The sequence below is a fragment of the Petaurus breviceps genome, unplaced genomic scaffold (assembly GCF_028583685.1).
Source record: "Petaurus breviceps papuanus isolate PSGF00001 unplaced genomic scaffold, PetGlider_PUasm1.0 551, whole genome shotgun sequence".
Taxonomy (NCBI): Eukaryota; Metazoa; Chordata; class Mammalia; order Diprotodontia; family Petauridae; genus Petaurus; species Petaurus breviceps.
The window spans coordinates 20,682,699-20,702,311 of NW_027186372.1; the positions used below are offsets into that span (position 1 = coordinate 20,682,699).

A 19,613-nucleotide genomic window follows, 5' to 3' on the forward strand; every position below is an offset into this window, starting at 1 on the left:
AGCTGGAGGACATGCTTAAGCACTTCATGAAGTTCTTAACTGTTTGAATGATTGACCTTGGATCAGTCACTTTATCTCCTTAGGTATCAGTTTCCTCATTTTAAAAAATGCATCATTGTGATTTCTGTGGTCCTTTCCAATTCTTAATCTATAAACCTAAGATTAAGTTCTATCCTTAAAGGTAGGTAGAGGAAATGGAAAGTTTGTACCACTTATTCAATATTGTGATTAGTGAGAGGCCCTATCTTCAGCAAACTTTTCTCCATCCTCATACATTTTACCTTGACTCTGAATACTCTACATTTGGTTTAAGGTTTTAAAATGTAAAATAATTATTTGAAAATTATGTAAATCTCTCATAAATTTGACTTATTTCTCCCCCTTACCTAGAACTTTGGCTCAATCTCAAAATAAAATATATGCAACATTTCCCTATTAATCTTCTTTCCTTCCCAGTTTCTAATGATCCAATAGAAAAACAAACTTGTACTATAGTTTAGGTACATTTATTACAAGAATTGGAAATATATAAATTTTCTTGACTTTTCTTTTTTATTCCAGTGTTATAGGGAGTAGGTTGGAGAGAAAATATAACTATAAACACACACACACTCACATCTCACTGGAGATGTGAGAATTGCCATACATTTTAAGTTTGGCATGTACTTTTAGGTGAGATCATTGTTTTATTAATTGTATGTTATTAACTTTACTTAGCTGTTTTACTTAATGATAAGAGGCTTCTTGTGAAGTGGGAGTAATCTATAAATGTTTACAATGCAAGAGCAAAACATATCAATAAATCTTTTTAAAAATAGAACAAACTATTGAGACTTCCCTAATGATTGCTCACATTTCTGGCAAAAGAATGAACTACCAGCAATCCTATCTTCCAGCTTCCCCGTGTTAATGGCTAAGTGTTGGCAGTTGTGTTTCCCGAGAGAACTGACCATGTGCCCTGGATTCCTCCCAAAGGAAGCAGCCTTCTGGAAGTTGTTGGCAAAAGAGGAAAATTAGTCATTCTTTGATTCTTGCTGACACTCATGCCATATTAACATGCAAGGGGGAAAGGATAATCTTTATCCCACAAAAGAAGTGAGAATCATTGCATGTGGTTCATGCTTTTATATTTTAAAACTCTAGTGTAGTTGCTCCTTACCCACTGACATTCCCATAAACTTTTATTGTGTATAAGAGCATGCTCCAAACCTGCTTCCCCTTTTCATGCACTCAGAGAAGTCCCTGATCTTCCCATAGTGCCCAACAGCCAGGGATCTCACTCTCCCAGACATGGAAGAAGTATATCATGAGCTGGCTGTAAGCAAGGTAACCTTTTCACATTGCATGCAGTATGTCCCTCTTCTCCTTAATGCCATGTGATTCTCTCTTTTGTTCTGTCCCTAGCAGCAATCAGCTATGTGGTGCAGTACATTTTTTAAAGCACTTCCATTCAGTGAAATATTTTATGACTGTTGGTCTTTTTTTTTCAACTATAGATACTTTCTCTTAGTATTCTAGGTCGGCTTTCTATAGCATGCAGTGCCAGAAGAACCAGAGAATACCAAAATGCTTCCTATCTAAGCATGGATTAACTTTATATGGTACTTTATAGTCTGAGAAAGTTCTATATTATGGCATTTGATCTCATGATCAAATATTTGATATTGATGTTCAAATATGAAATATGTGAAGGCAATGTCCATAGTTTCCCTTTCCAGAGATTTTCCTTAAGCAATTTATAGACATTATTCAAAGCAAACTAGGGATCAGAACATGCTGTAGACTTTGTTTATGCTTGAAACCAAGTGTAATAAAAAGAACAGTACTTCTGATGAGGGTGCCAAAGGGAATCGACTCCTCTGCTTAGAGCAAGGATGAGAAGGGATATGTTTTGTAATACACTGGAACTTTCTATATCACCTGTGACCTTCTCACCCAGAAACAACCCTTTGTCCTGCATCTTTCATTGGGGAGTTCCTCCATTTTGGAGAGAGGCTCAGGCCATATTCCTTTCCTTCTTCTCCTTCTTTAGCTCCTGGTCCTCCAGATTTTCCCACCATGTCCTGGCATAGGAACTTACTTTTATCTCTTTTCAGCTTTACTGTAAGTGCTATTTCTCTGCATTAGAATGCAACTGTTTGAAGCTGGGAACTATATATCCCATTGCTTATATTTTAATCTCCAGCTCTTAGGAGAGTATTTGGTAATAGTACTTAATAAATGCCTGTTGCCTGATTCACTAATATGTATTATTTCAAACCAACCCTGCTTATTTAATTAGTTATGGTGAGCCATACTAATAGTCCCACTATTGAAAGTTATTGATTTTAAAGTTAGTATTCTCTCTGTCTCACTAACTAACTCATGCTGCTTCATACTTTTAGATGAATATATCCTATCAAATGGGATTTCAAGGTGCTCTCCTATTAAGGTCATTATTTTAAGAACTAGAATGAGGACACTATTAACTTCCCTTTTTATGATTACATGATATTTTTCGATTACAGGGAGGTATCAATTTCTTTTATTTTTAAATTTTTTGACCTGTATCTTTGATTTTCTCTTTTCCAAAGTGTAATTTTCACAATAACTATTGGCACTACTTGTAAAAGGGGAAGGGTATAGCTTTGACTTCAAACCAGGAGTAAGCATTAAAAATGGATAAACTATTCATCAGAATGGTGGGCAGAAACATCAAATTAACCCATAGAATCATTTCTATACACTTATAAAATTACCTAACTTAAACAGCGATCCATTCATTTTCTATTTCAAATTCAAATTCTACCATTCCACAAATAGAATCAAACAAATGGTACCATCATGCACAGAATTATATAAAAAATATTATGAGAGCAAGGTGTAAATGAATGTTCAAGTTTCAGCTTTTCCACTATCTGTACTCTCAGAAGTGACTTCATATTAACTAACCAAAGTTACTTAATGTACACGACATGGAATAAAAAATCTGATGTCTGCCACATTAGGGCATCTCTGCAATTTCTAAGTAAAGATTAATAGTCTTGGGAGAGCACAGTGATTCTTTATACTTTATACTCTAAGTGCTTCACTTTCTTCATGGAGAAACTCTTTCTGAGGGTAAATGGCCTCTGTCTCCAGAGACAAGATATTTGGGGACTCTAGCATTACAATCCATTTGAATTTGTTCATTTGATCTTGATGTAGTTATTAGAGTCACTCTGGGCTTTCATCCTTTAAGTAAAAGATGTATCTTTCCTGTTAAAGTACTATGAATATGCTGCCCACAGATTCTCAGGGACTGAAGATTTTTCTTTTAAAAGAAATATGATTGTGAATGATCATAGTGCTGGCCTCCTCTGAAACACCATTTACAATAAGTTCCTTTTTTATTTAAAGTTCTTTGCTTCATAGAAGTAAGGCCCTCTGATTGCTTCTTTCAGGATGAAGGATTAGAATATATAAACAATACAATCAGTCTCATTCCCTCCTTTTGCACCCTTGCTGTTACAACCAGCAATTCTCACCAATACAACCTTTCTCATTTAAATATTAGAGAAGTTATATTCATGGGTCACTTTTCTGCCATGTCACATTCTTGCAGTCATTGTGACCATTTGTATACTTTGACTAGCACCTTTGGGTCATATCATTTCATCTTCTGGATTGGTACTGAATGCCAGAAAGCAATACTCTTTAGAAATGCAATACTATAATTTCATATTTACCTTCAGACTTTCTATATCACTGTGGCTAAATTTCTATTAACCAGGAGCTTATTCAGTAACCCTCAATATACTCAGATATTAAGGCAACATACTGATGGCAGCAACATCATGGGCTACATCTTTGAATAACTCAATTACTTTCACTCCGTTTATGGAAATAATTCAATATGATATTCCTAAATTTATCTGGTCTTCTCACAAATCTGCTATTATGCTTGCAGGAACTCTGGCAAAGAATATATGAATTGCCACACACTACTACTGGGAAAAAATAAAACTGCTCTCCAAGTTAATGATGTAGTATCAGTTCAGTGGATTTGGGTTCCTCAGAAAACAGTATATCAAAAGCATCACTTTTTAAAGTGAATTAGATGCATATCTAACAACCTTCAGGTTAACAAAATTCAGGAAGCTTCTATTAGAAAGTATCATATATTTCCATCTTATTTCCTTAACATATAAAATGGTGAGTCCTTTCATATCTAGCAAACACTCATGTTCTTTTTTTTAGTCATTCCTGGCTGATCGTTTTAAATGTAAATGTTAAATGTGTACTTTTGATAAAGGTCATTTTGGTGAGTATACATCTATAGTAGCTGTGGCAGGTTCTAATGAATCACACGTTAATGTTTAATAACTAGATTACAACTTGTTATTATAAGAAACAATACAAACCACTTTTTCAAAGCACACCTGATATCATTCTCCTTAAAACTAAATCACTCAAATTCCAATGGTGATTCTTTTTAGAGAATTAGAATAATTAGAAAAAATCCATCTGGATTTTATTGCTTCACATTTAGACCGACAAAACAGATCACATCTTCTCACATGCTCTAAGGATTGTGCTATATGGCTAGTCATATTTTCTTTCCTGCATTATCTTTCTGAATGAGAAGGGTTCCTTACCTGAAGTTGTCTTCACCACCTCAGTTGTATTTCTTAGTCCGACAAATGAAAACTGATAAAGCCTCCAAGATCTTGTGTCCCCTACTTCAACAGAGCTGCGCTTCCATTGATAAACTATTTCTTCTTGTGGGTAGCCATCTTCCATGCAATGAAAAGGAGGTTTATAATGATTATTTAGAGCACTTATAATGTTTTTAAAATAAAACAAATTTTATGATCATAAAACATATTTTAATGTTTTCACAGGATTTTAAAACATATTATTTCAATTGACATTCACAACCTTATGTAAACTTTATAATGTCAGTGTCTAGTTTGTTTAGGAATTTGTGAAAAAGCCCTCTATATAGGAGTTGCTTAATAAATGTTTTCTGAATTGATTTTCTTAAAGATAGAGGTAGTTATTGTAATAGTAATACTGAGTATCATCAAAGTTAAGTGAATTATTTAATACTAGAGAGCAAAGTGACATGTGTGGTATAAAAGTTAGGTTTATGACTTTGAAATCTGTCATTTTTCCACTTATATTATGGGCTATGTTTTATAAAAAATTTTTCTTTATTTCATCTTCTACTTATAACACAGATGAAATATATATCATGAAAATATTACTATCATTTTACTTTTCTAAGAGTCTACCACTAAGAAAATTAATTATTTCTTAGGAACTAATTGTCCAGAGTGAATTACCTAATATTGTAGAGTTTTTTTTTTTTATATCTGGTCTTTGGGCCATTTTCTATCTTCCACATGACTCTACCAGAGAATGCAAGAAGGAGATAAGATGGAAGAGAGAAATCAGTTCAATGTTGGTAGGTAAAAATTGATGGCCAAAATAAAAATTGGGAATTATTTACATATAATCTGAATTTGACAGCATTATTTTAGAGAAGGCATAGTTTTGAGATTAACACTCCAAGGATGGAAAAAAAAAATAGTTTAGATAATGAAGAACCCATAACACAAATATATAATGAACAAGCCTTAAATTACAATTCTACTTTGGTTAAGAATATTAGTTTCTTAACTTCACCCACATATACATTGTGACAAAAGATCTATGATTTAAGGCAGTAATAGGCTTTATATTTGTTATTAAATGAATCAAATCTCTGGCTGTGTTGATGAAAATAAACTAAAATAAAAATGCAACAGGCAAAAATGCAAATATATACAATTGCATGATGGCTTTACTTCTTCTTGATTTCCTGATCTGTCTGTGGATCAAGATTTATCTTTGGAATACTTTAAGGAGATCTACTATCCAGTGTTTTAATAGCAGGAAAGTGTGTTTACTAAATGCAAGTTAGATGAATCTTGTGCTTCCTGTATTGGTTCTGAACCTTTGCATGACCAGTTAATATCAGGAATCCTAGAATTATTCCTGATAATTTATTTTAAGAATTGATGATCTAACAGTGGATCATGTTTCTAAGGACATAATATTTAATTTCTCACTGAGCGCACATTGTGCTCATTTAACATGCCAACCAAAATTCTGTGACTCAGAGGCTGATGTCAAAAAATGTGGTTTAGCAAGTTTAACCTATGAAATGCAATTAATTAAATATTTGTCAAGTGACTATTATGTGTCAGACACTACTCTAGGCACTGGAGATAAAGAGAAAAAAAAAATAAAATCATGCCTGCCCTTAAGGAACTTTCATTCTACTTTGTAATTTTGGTATTGGTGGAATAAAACAAGAACATAGATAAGTAAATGCAACACGTATACAAATAATATAAACAGTTAATGAGGGAAAGGACATAAATAATGAGGGAAAAGGAAGTGCTTATGGGATGTGGCTGGTACCTTAGCTGTGGGAAAATATTTTCAGTATTCTCTATATAGATTTTAAAGTTTACTTTTAGATATACTATTCTATGCAATTCAAGAAATGTCTATTTCCATTGCAGTTGGCTAAAAAGCAGACCAGAGCCTTAATGGAAATCATAATTACAATCTAGTGAAGGGAATTGTTACTTTCTTTACAAAACTTTTCTGTTTTCTTTCATAGGACCAGGGTCAGATGCCACATGGGACATTGATTTTTTTAAGTGTTTTATAATTGTGAAGAATCAGATATGGCTAATTTAATTAGTTAAATTAATGAAAATTAATAAGGTAATATAATTAATTTAGTGTAATGAAATTATAATAAACAAATACATAAATAATTAATAAAATATACTAATAAAACAATAAATTTATAAAATATAATAAAATAATCGATTTAATAAAATTAATAAAGATTAAAAATTAAAATAATTGGTTTTTCCTAATGCAGCATAATTTTAGGAAACCTAGAATTCTAAGATGCAGAAATTGTTATTGTTGTTGTTATTTTAATAAACTGGGCTTGATGGCAACTGAATTTATAATTTATGATAATTAATAATTGGATATGATAATTGAATTTCAGAGTTAGAAGAGAAATCAAAACTTGTGCAGTTTAATGCCTTCTTGAAGCATGAATTTCTTCTTCCAACTTCCTTTCCTGCTAGTCATTGAGCTTTTGATCTTAAGAGAACAAATAAATAGAATGTAAGCACTTTACCATACTCATTTTTATATGCAAATCAAGACCCATTTATTAATAGCTCCAGTTGTGGAAAGGTTTGAAGCAGTGAAATTTCTGTTCTACTTTGCTTCAAACCCCCTGCTGTTTTGGAAGAGCTCTAGTGGTAAGAATGTTTAAAAAAGAAATCTTACTTAACCTTAAAACCATTTTGGTCCCATTTCTATAGCACAAATATAGATCCCTAGCATTTTAAAAATAATTAATTTTTGTCAGAATGGTTTATATTTATCTCTTTTTATATTCACAGAGGAAATGACCATGGGCACATTTAAAGGTAGGCATTACTTACAGCTGGAGAATTCCAGGGGGCAGGAATGTTCATCCATCGGGAAGTTATGCAACTGTAATTGGCACTCAGCATCTATTGTCAGCCTATGGAAAGAAAATGTCTAATGTTTAAATTAGTCAAAATGAAAACTTATAAAAATTTATACTGTTTTGACCACCAGCCATGGACCTATGGGAGAAAATCTCTCATGAAGAGAGAAAAATGAAATCTGAAAGGAAAAATAATGTCCATCTTAAGAATTATCGAACACAGCATTACACTTCTCATTTATAGAAACCAAATAGTAAAACCTCATTTATTTCAAAACAGTAATTCAGAATTTGTGATCATTTAACAAAAGTATGAGAAATTATTTTCCTCCCGTCTATCAATTATTGGTAAATTAATGTAGGGAAAGATAGCAGGAGAGCATAATTAGCCTCCTTAAGAGAACAAATAGATTTCAAGTACTTTAGCACATTCATTACTTATATTCAAATAAAGTCTGACCTATTAATTAATGAGAACTTGCTATTTGTAATCCCATTGTTATCAATAAGCAAAAGTCAATTAAAAGTACATTTTAAAGCTGGTTTGCTTTTTAAAGCTCCAAATCAAACTCCTTTATGACTCCCAGTTGGTGAGGTTTTACTGTACCCAGGAAAGAGATACCCTATTTGTCAGTTCTGGACCATCTCCTTTCTTTAGCAAAAATTCATTAATGCCACACTAAGATAATATTTCTCTCATCATGACATTCCATCCTTAATTTAGCTTTATCTGTGAGAAACTAAAAGGGAAACATCTAAAGGGAAAAGGATAAACCAGGAAAAAAGAAACAATTGAAATAAGCATAAACCTGTCCCCATAGCTAGTTTGATTCAGGCCTTAGTTGACAAGAACCCAGGAGTTACATCTTCCTGACTGTCCTTTTACTTAATGACATCAGTACTACTAATGCCTGATTGATAAGAAGAGACAAATTAATGACAGAGAAATAGTATGAGACATTGTCCTCGGAAGAGAATGCAAATTGGGCTTCAGATACTGAAACTAATTTGATATTTCAAAAGCTCTGTATTACTTTTTTGATGTATAAGACAGATTTTGATCTCCAGTAATTTTAATTACATTTATGCATCTCTTCTCTACTATTGAAATGCATTGCTTAATGAATATAAAATAACTATCAATCATCCTCTTTGTAAATGAGATTTTTTTTTCTAATGCCTACAAGATCAATACAACTAAGATTTGATAGTCACTTTTAAGGAACTGTATTTTATATAACATTAAAAATATATACTATTGGGCGGTTAGGTGGCTCAGCGAGTAAGAGCACCGGCTCCAGTGTCGGGATGACCTGGATCAAATCCGGGCTCCGATACTCAGCACCACACCCAGAAACAACTGGCCGTGTAACCTTGAGCAAGTTACTTAACCCTGATTGCTTTAAAAAAAAAAAAAATATATATATATATACCATTTTACATTTTCACAAAGTATGCAGTTGAATTGATTGATAGTGATTTTGTAAATACTATGCCAAGATCTTAAAGAATGAACAAATTTGAAAGAACTCTCATCCTTTATTCCATAGTCTTAGGTATTGTTATCTACTGCCTAGCATTTATTACATTAGGATGAATACAAAGCAATTCAGATATTTGAGAATCAGGTACTCTTACTTGTCAAATTAGCTAATGCAGGAAACTTTATGAATTAATATAAATATGTGAGAGAAATTACATAGAAATATATGCAGAGATAACTAATACAGGAAACTTTAAAAAATGTATTTCAATCCAAAGAATCAATGGTAGATCATTGATAAGTTAACTCATCTATCCTTCATGTATTTTCAAAAGCTATGTATAATCAAGATCCAATTAAGTAGCCAAATAAATGGAGATCATAATCAGTCAAAATTCATATTTGGTACTGTGAAGGTCACCAATAAAATGAGGTTAAAGGGAATTTTTAAAAATCATTTTTAGCCAGCCATGTTAGTCATATAGGCAAGGCTACAGATATTTCAATATTCAAAAATGTCTCTGAAGTAATGGTTTTCATTGAAACTAAGGCATTTTAAATAACACCAACTATTCCTTAATCCTAGAGATGACTCATTCAGTCCACTGTTCCCTAGTTCTCAATTAATGGAACTCATTATAAAATGATAAGAGTATAGAAAGAATACATATGCTGTTAATGACAGAACGTTAACAACAAATGCCATTAGGGCATGACAGAACATCTTACTACTAATTCACATAAAGATTTCTGCCAATAATCCTCTTCGTATTTGGATATCTACAGGAACTTGTCAAAACTTAAATGGAGGGGGGAGGAAAAGAACTCATTTTACAAGGTTAGAATGCTTTGACGTCTATCTGAAATGTCTTAAAACTTCCCATTGGCATGTAAGCACTGAGAATAATATTCTCTCCTCTTTTCTTTAATGCCACCCAAACTTTTATTAGAAGAAAAAGCACCTGAGTGTGTATAGTACACGGCCATCATTCCAGATTCTGAGCATGCGATTTGGCGTCGTGATCCAGTGGGCATCAGCTTTTTTGGAGTTCCGGAAAAATGTGTCTGGGATCCAAATCTTCCCAACCATGTTGCTATTGAGCCTGAGGACCTTTATGGTACTGTTAAATTTCAGGCGTCTGTCGTACCAGGTTTGCGCGAAAAAAATGTCAATCGTATACTCCTGTTGATTTAAAGACAAACATGAAGTCAACCACTTTAATATCATCAGAAGGATATCATGACATCAGCTTTCTTCCAGCTTACTGAATTTAGAAGGAGAAGCAAATTACTTTTTTTAATTTTTTTTGGCCCTGTTAACTAATTTAAACTGCAATGAAAATTTGCTTTTTGGCCTTGAGCAACAAATAAACACACCCCAAGATCGATAAAGGTTTCTACTACAAAGAGACATTAGTAAGTGAATTATTTCACAAGAATCCAACACTAACGTGAGCCAGTCAATTCCATAACCTATGGTGCTAATCAAAGTTCAAAATTCTCCTTTAAGTAACAGGGAAACCCCTAGATCCACTTAAGTTCTTTTCCAAATAATCTGAGAAATGAAACCAGTTAAAGTCCTATGCACAGGCTACTCATTTTTTCTCAAAACCCTACCAATTAAAAGGTGCCTTCTTATGGATGCCTTGTCTTTTCCTTAGACTATTCTACATGCACTCCAGCATTACAAACCTTGTAAAAAAGGGAGACATCTTGGATATCAGAAAGAATACTGACTGGATTTGGTATCACAAGAATAAGATTCTGTTCTTGTCAATAGCTAGCTATGAGACCTAGAGCATAGATACAGGAGCACCATATATCAATATGGAGTATGCCATATATGAGGAACAGCAAATAGGCCAATGTCTGGGATGGAGAAAGCATGAAAGAGCTAAAATTTTGTAATAAACTCAGAAAATCCATTTTCACTGTCTATATATTTTATTGTGCATTTAACTTTTGTTTAAATATCAAATGACATAAATCACTGGAAAAAATAGTTATTTGGGGAAGTTGCAGTTTCAGAAATAAATCTTCACTTATTTTGCTTTGTTATACATGGACAAACCATAAAAATGAGAATTAAACTTATTTTCTATAATCCTTTATCAATTAATTGCCATCTGTCTCAATAGTATAATTTAAGGCATTACATTACATAGCCTAGAATCAGATGTTTCAGATATAAATAATAGACAACATGGCATATAAAATTTCTATTTTATCCTATAGACTTACAAACATATAATCAGTTATCTTTTTTTAAATTAAATGTTATGTTTATTTTTACTTTACATCATTCATTTGCACAAGATTTTGAGTTACAAATTTTCTCCCCATTTCACCCCCACCCACCACCCCAAAACAGCGATCCCAATTTATAACCCCTCTCCCAATCTCTGCTCTCTCTGATATTCTCCCCTATCTCACCTCCAACTTTCCAGTGGGGCAAGATGGATCTCTATGTCCTAATCCCTGTAAATCTTATTTCCTACTTGCAGATAAAAATAATAATGATTATGTATATATATATATATATGTGTGTGTGTGTGTGTGTATGTGTGTGTATACATATACATACATACATACATACACACATATATCACATATAAACTTTCAATTCCAGATCCTTTCCCTTCCTCCCTCTTCAGTCACCATTACTGGGAAGATAAGCAATTCAATATAGGTTGTACACGTGCTCCTATGCAAAACATTTCCATAGTAGATATATTGTGAAAGACTGACTATATTTCCCTCCCTCCTATCCCACCTCCCTCTTGTTCTAATCTCTACTTTGATCCTGTCTCTTTTCAAAAGTGTTTGCTTCCAACTTCCCTTCCCCCCAATTTATCCTCCCCTTCATCATACCCTTTCTTATCCCCTTCCCCCTACTCTCCTGTAGGTTGAGATATGCTATTTAGTGTGCATATCATTCCCTCCCTAAGGCAAATTCCATGAGAGTAAGGTTGTATCATTCCCTTTTGCATTCCTGTTCTTTCTCTCAGTTGTAACAGTTTTCCCTTTCCACTTCTATATGAGATAATTTGCCCCATTCTGTCTCACCCCATCTTCTCTCATTATATTCCCCTCTCACCTCTCAATTTCACCTTTTAATTATCATCCCCTCCTATTCAATTGATCCTGTGCCCTCTGTCTATGTATAACTATACACATGTATACACACACTCACATATATATTTGTATACCCATATATATAAAGATATATGTATGTATACACATATATACATATACATAGAGACATTTATATTCCCTTCAATTATTCTCATACTGAAAAAAAGTTTCATAAGTTACAATTTTCATTTTTCTATGTAGGAATGTAAATACTTCAACTTTGATAAAATCCTTATGATTTCTTTTTCTTGTTTACCTTCTCATGCTTCTTGTATCTGAATGTCAAATTTTCTATTCAGCTCTGGTTTTTTTCATCAAGAATGCTTGAAAGTCCTCTATTCAATTGAATGACCATATTTTCTCCTGAAATATGATACTCAGTTTTGCTGGGTAGGTGATTCTTGGTTTTAATCCCAGATCTTTTGACTTCCAGAAAATCATATTCCAAGCTCTTCAGTCCCTCAGTGTAAAAGCTGCCAGATCCTGTGTTATCCTGATTGTGTTTCCGTAATATTCAAATTGTTTCTTCCTGGCTCCTTGTAATAATTTCTCCTTGATCTGGGAACTCCGGAAACTGGCTATAATATTCCTTGGATTTTTCTTTTGGGATTTTTTCAAAAGGTGATTGGTGGATGTTTTCAACCATTATTTTGACCACTGGTTCTAGAATGTCAGGGCAATTTTACTTGAGAATTTATTGAAGGATGATTTCTAGGCTCTTTTTTTGATCATTAATTTTAGGTAGTCCAATTATTTCTAAATTGTCTCTCCTGGATCTATTTTCCAGGTCAGTGGTTTTTCCAATGAGATATTTCACATTGCCTTCTATTTTATCATTTTTTTGGATCTGTTTAATAGTATCTTGATTTCTCACTAAGTCACTAGCTTTCATTTGCTCCAGTCTAATTCTGAAGGAGTTATTCTCTTCAGTGAGCTTTTGAGATTCGTTTTACATCTGGCCAATTCAGCTTTTTAATGCATTCTTCTCATTGGCTTTTTGAGCCTCTTTTGCCATTTGAGTTAATTTATTTTTTAAGGTATTTTCTTCAGTCAGGTTGTTGACTCTATTTTCATGATTTTCTTGCATCATTCTCATTTCTCTTCCCAATATTTCCTCCACTTCTCTTATTTGGTTTTCAAAATCTTTCTTAGCTCCTCTATGGCCTGTAACGAATTCATGTTTTCCTTAGAAGCTTTTGTTGCAGGAGTTCTGACTTTGTTGTCTTCCTCCTATTCTATGCTTTGATCCTTTTTGTCTCCAACATAAGAGTCTAATTTCAGATTTCTCTGCTTTCTTTGCTTCCTTTGCTTGCTCATGTTGCCATTCAATTACTTGTCTTTTGAGCTTTTTGCCGTGGTAGAGCTCTGCTTCTTAAGAGGGGAGCTTTTTCCCAAATCACTGGGGTTTTCTCACCTGCTGGGGCTTTTAGTTGGTTGCCCTCTCTGAAGCCTACACATGCTCTTGCACCCTGATCACGCACCACAGGACCACCACCCAGGAGAGGTATCCAGATCCAAGCAGGTGAAAGCAAGAGCAATTACCCCTGAGAATGGTTGCTTGGTCCCCCTACAATCTGCAGGCCAGAAGCTCTAAAGCAGCCATGGGGTGGCAGCTGCACCACTGGCATGCCTCAGCCACTTCTCCCTCTGGGGGCAAAGGCCAGACCTTACTCCTGGACCCCCTCTTCCAGAAGTCCACTGATCTCTCATTTTGTCTTTGCCATTTATGGGTTGATAGTTCTGGCAACTTCCAGAGCTTCTGGTGATCCACTCTCCTGACATCCATCTAGCTAGGGCTGATCAGTCCTCCCTGAGGCTAAAACCTCTGACTCAGGCAGGGCTGGGCTCTGCTCCCAGAGCACTGTGCTGGCCCCTTCCTGCTGGACTGCTGGGCTGTCTTCATCAGGAGGTAACTTTCTCTCTGTCACTTTGTGCGTTCTGTTTCTATAGTTTGTTTAGAGTCATTTTTCACATGTATGGAGGTAGTGGAAGCAGGAGCTGCACCAAAGTCCTGTTCCTACTCCACCAGCTTGGCTCTGCCCCCTGAGTTATCTTTTAGGGAATTGAGTACACTTTTTATACTTCTATCTTAGTGTTTCTGATCTCTCTGGAGCATTTGTTGGGAAATTTCCAACTTGAAGCTAACTAATTCTTCTCCATTTCCAAATTTCCTTTGCAGTACCCCACTCAGTGTCTTGAAAACAGGAGTCACTCAAGAATAATTTATTGAGTGAGAGAATTTTAGATAATTTCAAAGCTTAAACACAAAAACTAGATGGCTTTTCAGATGATCAGTTTTTGAAGTGAACATGTTAATAGCACCAAAATACAGCCCAAACATTTGAAACTCACCATGTTAATAGCATTCACTGGCCCAATGCTATTCACATACATGTCAGTGTGAATTAATGTTGGTTTTACTGTGAAGAAAACAAAAAGAAAATTGTGTGAATAAGTAAAAGTCACATATATCAATGTTATTATATGATGGATTCAGTTTATTCATTGAATAATTTTAATCTAAGATCACAGAAATTAATCTTTAAATTGAATCAATGAGAAAACAGGACAAACATAAAAGTTAGATGAGTATAACTTTCCCAAAAAATCTCTTTTGCAAATTGACAATATTGCACATATATTTGATTGTTCCTCTCAAAATTATATTTGTTTAAAATGCACAACTTGGGAAACATCCTTATTTCCTGGATTTCCTTCTTCTAAAGAAGATTCAGACTTCTTTAGCTATGAAGAACTGTCCATTGTATACCAAACATGAGAAGGAAAATTGCTCAGCATAACTTTCATGGGAGTTAAAGATTAACAACCACTTCACCTTATTAAGACTGGAGTTATAAGTGCAGAGAATTTTATAAAGCAATTTTAAATGAGTTGATGAGGGATTGTTTTCATTCAATTCCATTGCTTTAACTAGCTTTGCTACACCTCTACCTTTCTTCTTTCAATTCTGCTCATCAGTAAATCAGTAAATATTGAACCCAGTGCTCCCTAATTTTTTTTTCTTTTTTGGATTGAGACATGATATCATTGGTATTGAAAACTCTCAACACTAATTCATGTCTGATGATTGGAAGTTTGTATGTAACTGATAGTCTTATTGTTTCCTGTGAGAGATGAAGTTCCTTGCTCCATATCCCACAGCTGTAATATTTCATATGATATGAATTCAACAATATCCCAATTTCAAGGACAGACTCTTATTCCCTTTACCACATTGCCTCTCAAGGTTCTATAAAATTGAAAATTTCTATGGTTCTTCCCATATAGCTTTGTATAATACAATTCTTGTTTCCTACTGTTAGAGTGAAAGCTACAATTCTTTCCATAATTCTAGAGTGCCATATAGAACACATACCACTTTGTGAGAGGGTACTGACATTGAGCATATGTAGGATAGTCCCTGTATCCAAATTCTTGGCTCTATTTGCATTTAAAATTAGATATTACATGTGTCTGCCGAAGGTATCTCTAACCAACTCTGAAGAGCCTATTTTAAATTTTTTTCAATATATTTGCTACAAACAAGGGCTTAATTATTTGCTTTGCGGATTGTTAGACTCAAGAAAGTGTTGATAATTTATATTACACTCAAAAGCGAGTAAGCATACATTTCCCCTCTCCCCAGAAATCTTAGTTTTTAGCATTTACCAACACAGTCCTAAAGGTCATTATCAACATTACTTGAGCTGAACAGCAGTACAGTAGAAGTTGCAGGGAATGACATCATCTCTAGACAGCTAGACCAGATTCCTGGTGATTGTAGGCTAATAGTAATGAAATAATTGCCATTTCAAAGGAGCTTTAAGATTTCCAAAGTTCTTTACATGAACTTTCTTATTTGAAACTCACAATCCCCCTGATGTGGTCACTTTTATTGTTTTCCAGAAATGTCTAGATGAATCTTTACCCCATATATACTTCCAAACCATTCATTAAAAGCAGGTCTATCTCCTTTTTCTTTGTCCTCTGTCCATGTGTCACTTGCACACTTCGATCATTAGCTTCAAAATTATACTAAAATATTATTTTTCTTCCCCCCATTATTTTCATCCGTTTTCTTGCTGCTGTTCACTGTCCCTTTCTCAAGGTTCTTGATTACTGAGTATATCAGATTTTTTAAAAATAACTAAAGTGATTAACATAAAAGGGGTCAGGGAATGTCCATTACATGACTAGGGGCTCCTAAGTACTTCTGTTCTCTCTTTCCTATGTAGTTACTTTCACATGAACCATTAGGAAAGGAGATGAAAACACACCTCCTATGTCAGGCCTCAGTTTGTTGTCATATCCTTCCAGTAAGCCATTTAAGATGAAAGTGACATCTCCCTCTGGGACTTTTGGAGTTAAAACCCATGTTTTGTTTGAAGCGTAATCTTCATAGTCATCATCAGATTTTTGGCTACTGAGGCTAAAAGAACAAAAAGTAGACAATAAATTCACAGAGAGACCATGACATCTTTAGTATCTCATATACAGACCCTTAGTGGAAACAACAGAGTAAGCTCATAGAAAATCAGTGCAATGAAAATGTGCCCCAACAAATTCTTTGTAATACACTTACATTGCATAAACCGTGGTTACAGCTGATTCAAGTGCATTCTCCAATTATCTTAAGTATTGCCCATCCCAATATACCAGGCAATCTATAAGTAGCCCAGGATTTATGCTTCATCTCTTTTCTTTAAAATTCTACTTCTCTTTCCTCCCTATGCTCAAAAATTGAAGAAGGAATGTAATGGTAAGGGAACTTCCCTGCCCCATAATAGGCTTAGGGAATTTGAAGATCTTCCCTGTCAATTATTGGGCCTCACTTGGAGCCCAGCAGAGAACAGAAAGCCTTGCTTAGGGGACGCTGCTTTTACAGGAAGACTCACCTTTCCTTCCTTTGTAATTAGGCAGTAGGTCATGAAGGTTGTGATATTCTCTGACCCCAGAGAAGTTTTAAATGCACGATACACCCAAACACATACATGCATACATATAGACACACACACACACATACCCTGAGGTGAGGTTTTGTTTTGGGGCTCACTTGAGGGAAGAGTTGTGTGATTTGGCCAGATGAGACTCTGGGCAGCCATTGAGACCCCTGGCTTTGAAAACCCAGATGTTGGTGCTTCTCTCTCTGGTAACTAAAATTGTATTATGTAATGGTCAGACAGCTAGAAATCCTTTCTGTTGGTCTGTTGAACTATGTTATTTTCTCTGTATTTTTTTGTCTGCTTTTAATTTCTGCTTCTATTTTCTGAAGGATGTGATTAAAGTTAGAGTGTTAATCCCTTCTGAGGTGCTTTCCTTTAGAAAAGCCATTCAAAGAATTTGCTACAGTAGCCATCCTTGGTACACTAGGGGGCTTGCTGTTATAAGGAGGTTTTAAAAAAATCTCATTGTCATTTATTTAGGTGAAAACAATGCATAAATGATGTGTGCAGTTTGGGAGTATGGTTATAAGGTCTACATTTCCCTCCTTTGAGAGGTTAACTTGATCCTGTCTATTAATGAGAACAAGAGACTTAATTAGATTCACTCCCACAAACCGTCTAGCAACTACTCCCAACACAAAGTACTGAGGAAAGGTTTGATCTTTGCATACATAAATGTACACATCGCAAATATATACACGTATAGAGTGTTTCAATTTTTCAGTAAAAATTTGCATTTTGGTAAAAAAATCATTTCTCTTTTAATAAGTGTCACAGGATACCACTTAACAAACTTTTAGTTTTTTTTTTTCTTTTGGCTAAACAGCAAGGAAACATATTTCACTGAGATACAAACCCTCAAAGCTAGATTTGCAAGATACCTTTTATAAGATGCTGATTGTTGAATTTCTAAACAGCAAATCATCTCCATGCAAATATATGATTGATAAATAGATAGATAGATATATGTATGTATTTATGTTTCTTAAATACTACTATAAAAATCCCTGATACTAGTTTATTTCCCAGAACTTGTCTCTTTCTCATAAAAAATCCCTTCTAGGACTATAATAGGGTCAGTATAAATTTAGCCCTATTTCTATAGTCACAGTGCTGAATGATGCAGATCAATGTTCAGAATGGTAACTGAGGTATTACATGACCTTGGCAGCCCTTCTGAGTCATAAAAAAGAATGTAGTTTTCATTTGGTCAGAGTATTAAATGAACAAGAACACTGTATTCATCTCTTCAGATAAATAGAACTTGATGATATATCACTGCCTAACTTAGCCTGTTGTTCTACACAAATATTAACCTCTATGTATAGACCTCAGTGTCTGTATTAAATCTGAAATACAATACCATTTCTTCACTGTTGCTTCCTATTTGATGCCTTATGTCTCAAATCTCACAATATGGAAGTATATAGATTTCCCACAAAACCTGCCTCTGGAATACTTTGACAATACTAACTGCCACATTTATAACATCTTACAATCTGAAAGATATCTTATATACAGTACATTATCTCATTTAAACACACAATAATCCTGTAGTGTGTACTTTGAGCACTTTTTTAGATGAGGATATTTAAATTGAGAGAGATTATTTGTCCATGTCGCCTAGCTACAAAGTATTAGAGGAAGTCTTCAGACCCAGGTCTTCATGATTTCAAGTCCAGTATTCCATCTACTGTTTTGCTCTGCCTATAATAAGCATCCAACCTCTCAGTTAAAACAGATTATCAATTGCTTTGTTAGTTTTTACAATATATTTCACCTCTAAAGAAAGAGATTATACATCTGAAATCTATATTTGTTCTAGCACACATACACACATTCAGTTAAATATTTTTTTTGCTTATAATATGTGCAAAACTACCAAAGATATGAAGATAAAATAAGACTTGACCCCTGCCATATTATAAGTTATAAATTTAGATTTTGAAGGAACTTTAAAGATCAGCAAATCCAACCCCCTCATTTTAAAGGTAAGGAAACTGAAGCAGAAAGAGATTAATTTCCTTGCTTGTTGTCAAATAAATTATAAGGATCTGAGGTGGACTTTGAATTCAGGATTTCATCACTCAAAATACAATACTGTACCCACTATGGTCTGCTACCATGGCAAACACCCAACTTCAAGAAGTTTATCATCTTATCGGAAATGCCACTTAGCATAGGACCTAGCACATAGTAGGTACTGAATAAGCATTTATTCATTGATTTAGATTACTTACACAAATAAATATATGTCAAAATAAAAAAAAAATCATAGGAGAAAGCAAATAGGATGGCCTACTAACCAACTTCCACCATGTTAGAGTGCCTTAAGATAAAGTTTAATGGAAAATGGAAATTAAAGATTCTCTCATATTATAAGAGAATAAACTTTCTTCTCTCCCCTCTTTTCTGTTCCCTTTAAATTAATATAAATTTCAACTAATTAAGTTTCATTGAGTTCTTACAGGGGAGATGGCACTGTGCTGGACATCTTTTTAAACTTGGCCATTCCTCAAATCTTGTTGTATTCTGG

At 34.1% G+C, this 19,613-nt stretch overlaps 1 protein-coding gene across 2 annotated transcripts in view; it reads right to left on the reverse strand.

Moving 5' to 3' along the window:
• The window catches only part of GABRG2 (gamma-aminobutyric acid type A receptor subunit gamma2), a 144,781-nt gene that overhangs the window by 84,454 nt on the left and 40,714 nt on the right, over nt 1-19,613 (reverse strand). For both annotated transcript variants that reach the window (XM_069102425.1, XM_069102424.1), the window contains exons 2-6: nt 16,412-16,563; nt 14,487-14,554; nt 9,962-10,182; nt 7,488-7,570; nt 4,617-4,754 (exon numbers count right to left, since the gene is read on the reverse strand). In XM_069102425.1, the coding sequence (XP_068958526.1) occupies nt 4,617-4,754; nt 7,488-7,570; nt 9,962-10,182; nt 14,487-14,554; nt 16,412-16,563 (662 nt within the window). The remainder of the gene's footprint in view (nt 1-4,616; nt 4,755-7,487; nt 7,571-9,961; nt 10,183-14,486; nt 14,555-16,411; nt 16,564-19,613) is intronic.